Consider the following 6,000-nt stretch of genomic DNA (forward strand, 5'->3'; position numbering starts at 1 on the left):
ATTATTTGATGACATCCTAAACTGTCAGAGCTCTGCTCTTGTCTGTCAACTGCAGCGTCTCCATGGCAATATCTGCCTCTACCATCCGCTTTGTATGGGACAGTTCTTCGCAGTTTTTTTGGGATTTGTTAGGAAACAGTTTGCGAATCATTAACAAAAGTTATGGCAACATATTACCGAACGTTCCACACGTTTTGAAGTGCTTTTTGTGTCCGTGCTTCCAACTGAGCGGGACTACGTAGTTACTCGGAGAAAAACGGGCAGAAATGATAATAATAATAATAATAATAATAATAATAATAATAATAATAATAATAATAATAATAATAATAATAATAATAATAATAATAATAATAATAAATTATGATACCAATACATTGTACATAAATATTTAAGTAAAGAGTATTACTGTTGGCCAAAAGTGAAATAAAAAAGTGTTTTAGATCGTGTTTAACAGAGCAACATAATTAGTGTTATATTCAATTTTAAAGAAGTTATTTAAAAAATAAATAAATAAGAAAGACAAGATGAAGAACACCTCAAAAATAAAAACTGTTATTTTATGACGTTATAGTGGTGGAACTTTAGTATATTGTAGTGTTCTGGTCCGGACGTATTTTCATGTGACACCTTCCAGCGGACGTGCAGTGCTGTGGATCGACAGGTAGACAAATAAACCAGGTTTAAGTGTTTACATTTAGTTACTTATGATACAGTAACTCAACTAGGAGATATATATGAGGGTAATTGTTTGAATCCGTCTGATGTTCTGTCTTGTTGATTGCTAACTGGCGGTTATTTGGTTGATGAAGGTATCCGCTGTGCGCCCGTGAAATCCCTCCGCTGTGATTCAAACCGAGCTGAGAGCCGGACGGACCCTCCAACATGACGAGTTTGGGCAGCAGGTTGTTTTGCAGGCTGGAGAGGATGTGTTACCGCCTCCCCGTGTTCCTCAACACTTTCCTCGTCTTCTCGATCACCGGGGAGGTGAGTTACCTGGTGATGGTCGAGGCTCCCCTGGAGGCGGACCAGCAGAAGACGGCGTGGTCCGCCTGGTGGAAGGTGGTCCACCTGCTCAGCCAGTACTTCATGCTGGGTAACATCTGCTGGAACGCCTTGCTCTTCTACAGAACCAGTCCCAGCATCAAGGGGGTGTTCCTGGGCGGAGAGGGCATGGGCCAGGGCTGGAGGTGAGACAGGAATTGATGTGGGCATGTTTGCATGTTCTCCCTGAGATTTCCTCCCACAGCCCCGAAACATGTATTTATTGGGGACTCTAAAATTATCTGTATACGTGAGTTTGAGTGGTTGTCTGCCTCTCCGTGTTTGCCCCCTGACGGGCAGTCTGTTCAGGAAGCCCCCTGCCTGTGCTTGGATCAGCTCACTATCACCCAGAGACCAAGTTTGATAAAGTAGTAACAGAGAAGGATGAGTAGATAATGCCCTTGGTGGCCAAAGACATAAACTCTGAACCAGAAAAGCAACTAAACAGCCTCTCAATACATTGGCAATTGAATAGGAATTAATGTATTACGTTACACTTGGAAACGTCTTTAATTGCAAGCTTCTTTTCCTTACTTTTGTTTGCATCCATCCATCTGTTATAATCCCGTTCACTGGAGCCAATCCCAGATCGAGGACATAGTACATGTTACAGGGATCTAATATATATTCCCATTTTATCACACAGGTACTGTTATACATGCGAGACACACACTCCACCGCGCTGCTCCCACTGCTACGACTGCAAGGTGTGCGTGCTGCGGCGAGACCATCACTGCGTCTTCTTTGACCAGTGTGTGGGCTTCCGCAACTACCGTTACTTCCTGAGCTGCCTGCTGTTCATGTGGTCGGGTCTCCTGTATGCCACTCTGATGAATGCGGAGGTCTTCATCGTCATCCTGAAGGAAGGCGTGACGCTGCACAGCGTCCTGCTGCTGCTCATACCTTGGATCATGCTCATTTCAGGTACATTTTTTGTCCATTCATTTAAGCAATTGTCTTTTGGTTTCAGATTATTACTGTACGTATCTTTACGCATTTTATCGTAACAAATGTATACACACATGCTTATTGTGCTGAAGCAGCAAGAAGAAACTGATTTCCTAGTTTCCTGCATTAATTGGTTATGGATACTGTTTTGATCTAAATCTTTAAGTAATGTTTATATTGCCTTAAGTAACACAACACAAATTGATTAACTCATGTTTTCAATGCACCTGATCCATGTATTAAAACATCCACTCTTTTAGGCTATTGATCGCCAAAAAAGAAATCTCCAAACCTTGAGTGAAGCATTAAAGTAACTTAGAACGATGGAACTACTCAAATCTTTAATTTGGGCTCTTCTGACACATACTGTCAGAAGAGGTTATAAAGCATCTGAAACATTTTACATATTAATTTATGGAGTCTTTATCTACTTATCCTCAACTGAGTAATTACTGGAGCTGATTGACAAACTTAGTCTAAGGTTAAACTAACATTGCATACAAACATAATAAACATTGTCCAGGTAGAGTGGCGGTATCATCAGTGTTTGGGGCTGCTATGCTGTTTTATAACACTCGCTGTGATCATGAATGCCCCCGTTTGCTGTCTTCAGGTCAGGTGACGGCACAAGCCTTTGCCTTCGCCTTCATCGCCGACACGTGCGTGGTGGGCTTCCTGCTGGTGTCCGCCTTCTTCTTCTTCCATCTCTTCCTGATGTTCCGGGGTCAGACCACCAGGGAGTGGTACTCGTCCCGCCGACCCTACAGCCTGGGACTCCTGGGCAACCTGCGTCACACACTCGGTGTCCGCTGGTACGTGTGCTGGCTCTCTCCGCTCATCTCATCGCCGATTCCCGGAGACGGAATAAACTTTGTAGTCACGGGATCGCTGGAGCCCGGCCGGTAACGGCTGAGAGTCCGAACAGGCGGCAGATCTTCACTTGAGCGGTGGTGGTTAATGTTCGCGCGAACAGCAGAAGCGGCGGCGGCAGGGAATTTTACCTCGGTTCAAGAAGAGGTCGCTTGGGATGGGAAGAAGCTTTGATAGCATGCGGTTGTTTCATTGTTATGACTGCTGGTTGTAATCGTTTTACTGCACTGAGACAAAAAAATTGGGGATGTTCTTTTACCGATGCATTGATCTCAACCTGAGGATAATCTGTACACTCACTGAGGGTTGTGGATCAACTAGTGATGAAGGGTTAGTTTGAATAGTGAGCATATAAAATATGTATTGATCAATGCTGAAACAAGAATGTATTTTTTGTTGTTTAAATCGACATGCACTTACATTCTCAGACTGAGTCCTGAAGCCACTGGACACACTGGGAGCTGTGAAGATGGTTACCTATTTGGGGGTTTCCTCTAACCCCCCCCCCAAAAAAAAACACCTAAGCTGCCTGATTCTGTAGTAAAAGTACACTGCTTGCACTGTTTGAGTTGAAACCACAGGACTTTCAAACACGAGTCGCTGGCCTCGTATTTACTGTTGTGCATTAGCTGCTCTTGTTTTCCTCTTCACGACGTCCACTCAACAAGTACATGCAACATACCGCAAGTGACACGTGAGGTCTTAAAAGTTTACAGATTCACAAGAAGTCATTTGGTAAATTCAGTGTTGAAAACCTTTTTTTTTTTTTCTTTTTTTTTTTAACAGCGATCAATAAATCAGTTACTAGTTTTCATTATGACGCTTTTAAAACCTTGCAATCTGGGTTAATTCTACTCTGGTATGTTTTAATGTATTGAGAGTACCACAGCTATGGAAACAATACATTTACAACCAGATTTTCAACCTGAGCATGCATACATGAAATACAGTGTGTGTGACTAACATCGGTAAACCTTTTCTGAATTAAAAACCTTTCTTACAAATTGAAAAGGGCCTCTCTTGTTTAATTTGGGGCAAAACTTTACATGTCGGCTATATGCAGGTTAGTGAGTTTTTGGTTACCTAATTACTTTTCATTGCTGTTTGTTGTCGTAAGAATTATTCAGTATTGTTTTTTTCAATACTGATATTGAAGTTTAAGATTCTCGTTGTGACAATTTGATGATTCACTTTACATGACACATGATTCAGGTAGTAAGCAATGCTTATGTGTCATTGTGTAGTGCATTCTAATGGGACGTGATCAATACTGTTAAGTTCTACATACTTAACCACTTTTCTACAAAACAAAATCTTATAACTTTGTAAAGTTGTGACCAGAATGGATTGACCAAATAAATTTATCATGCGACGGGAAATTGTAAAAGTTGGGCTTTTTTGTACATTTTTTTTCCCTCCATATGTTCACCTGTTTTTTCTATACTTCACCTTGTCCTATGCTTATAATTTAGAGTGTACTTTTGATTTCGGGATGGTGTCATCTGCAGCATTCGATGACAACTTGGCTTGAATCACTACAATTTTAATTTTCCTCTTCATGTCACTTTGTGCTTTGACCACTTTAATTTTCTTTACCTTAAAGAAGTGAAAATGACCAGCCTTTGAGCTGATTTGTGCTTTTTTTTTTTTTTTATATATATATATATATATTTTAAGTTGTTTACATTCAGGACTGTTTTCCTGAACATAAATGCCTGCCTGATTTTCTTCTGTTGGATTTCTGTGTCTGATTTTACTATTTGAAAAGGTTTGACGGGACCTGCTGAATACAGTTTTATGATTGTGTGTTCTGTAACAATGTTGTGTAAGCTTCATTGTAATAAATGTATTTGGTTTTGAGAAGTGCTTTCTGAATCTCAAGTGATTTAAGAAATAACGAAAAAAAAATTTAATATAAAAGACATCCTAAACTGAATTCACTCAAACTACTATAGTTTAAATTTGGATATTTGTCTTTATAAAATCTTTCCCTTATAAAGTTATCTATGCATTTATTTATACGTGAAGTCAACGATTACTGTCGTACAGTCCAATTGTTGCCATGGCAACAGTCCTCCTGTAAAATGAGCCGTCTGTACCGGCCAACGGCTTCTGTTTAGCAGAAAAACCTGCTCACTAAGTTTAAATTTTACTTATACTGGTAAGGCTCTCTTATTGCCTATATTTCGTTGCCGAAAAATTCAGTAAACCTCCATTAAGCGAACTTTTATTGGCCATGAAGTTGCGAAGCTAATGCTAAGTGAAGCTAGCTGCTCGTGAGCACGTTTTAGTAAGTACAAATATTTACAGCTGCTTCTTTAAAAAAATAAATAAAAATCGGTTAAATGTTGAACAGGCTACAACTGAGTACAGTTTTTTTTAAGTATGGCAAGATAAAATGTGTTTAAAGTTGTCACGTGTTTCACGGTCATCAGCTCGAGGATGCGGTGAGCCAGCAACAGCAATGGAGGTGGAAAGTCTGTGAGTGTTTCTCTCTGAACGCACCTGCACAGGTGAGAATTGTTGGGCGGGGTTTACCTGCTGTTTGGCATCTTGTGTGAGCAGGTCGTCACAGGAGATGCTGGAGAAGATCGCCCAGCTGGACTACAGTGCCAACCAGCTGAAGGCTCTCAACGCTGACATGAGACACTGGCTGGATGCGGCTGATGATGAGATCTCATTGCTGCGCTCAGAGAACAACAGCCTCAGAAAACAAGTGGCTGAGTAAGTCATTCATTACCTGTTCATGCCGAAGAAACAGTATTGTCCACACAAGCAGAAGTCCGAATCTTACAGCCATTTTTGCACCTTAACACAGCAGAAAATTATTAGTGTCTCACGTGTTCTTTTGGAGTTTTGAGAGTTGTAATGATAATTCAGGACGTTTGGTTTTATCATCAGTTTTTGTTCCCACTGGTTGAACGCCAGGGTCCGCCTTGGCACTTGGATTTAAACCCTATGTGCAGTAGAAGGATCATCCAGCGTAAAAACAGTCTATCGTGCAAATTGCATTGACTGCACGTGAAAGAAAGCACGAGGACAGACATTTCCCAGTCTTAAAGCAAGTACATATAAGCTATAGAAGAGAACTGAACAGACAGCTACTGCTGTATTATGCAACATGATTTTTTCTGTATC

The 6,000-nt window shown here is 40.8% G+C and overlaps 1 protein-coding gene across 1 annotated transcript; it reads left to right on the forward strand.

The window, feature by feature from the left end:
- Positions 1 to 609: 609 nt before the first annotated feature.
- zdhhc24 (zDHHC palmitoyltransferase 24) lies at positions 610 to 4,244 on the forward strand. Its single transcript, XM_080466321.1, has 4 exons — positions 610 to 664; positions 813 to 1,190; positions 1,691 to 1,968; positions 2,606 to 4,244. The coding sequence occupies exons 2-4, from the start codon at positions 886 to 888 to the stop codon at positions 2,896 to 2,898; spliced, it is 876 nt and encodes a 291-aa protein (XP_080322447.1). The 5' UTR covers positions 610 to 664; positions 813 to 885; the 3' UTR covers positions 2,899 to 4,244.
- The last annotated feature ends 1,756 nt before the right edge of the window (positions 4,245 to 6,000 follow it).

The sequence above is a fragment of the Lipophrys pholis genome (assembly GCF_963383615.2).
Source record: "Lipophrys pholis genome assembly, chromosome: 6".
NCBI classification, from domain to species: Eukaryota; Metazoa; Chordata; class Actinopteri; order Blenniiformes; family Blenniidae; genus Lipophrys; species Lipophrys pholis.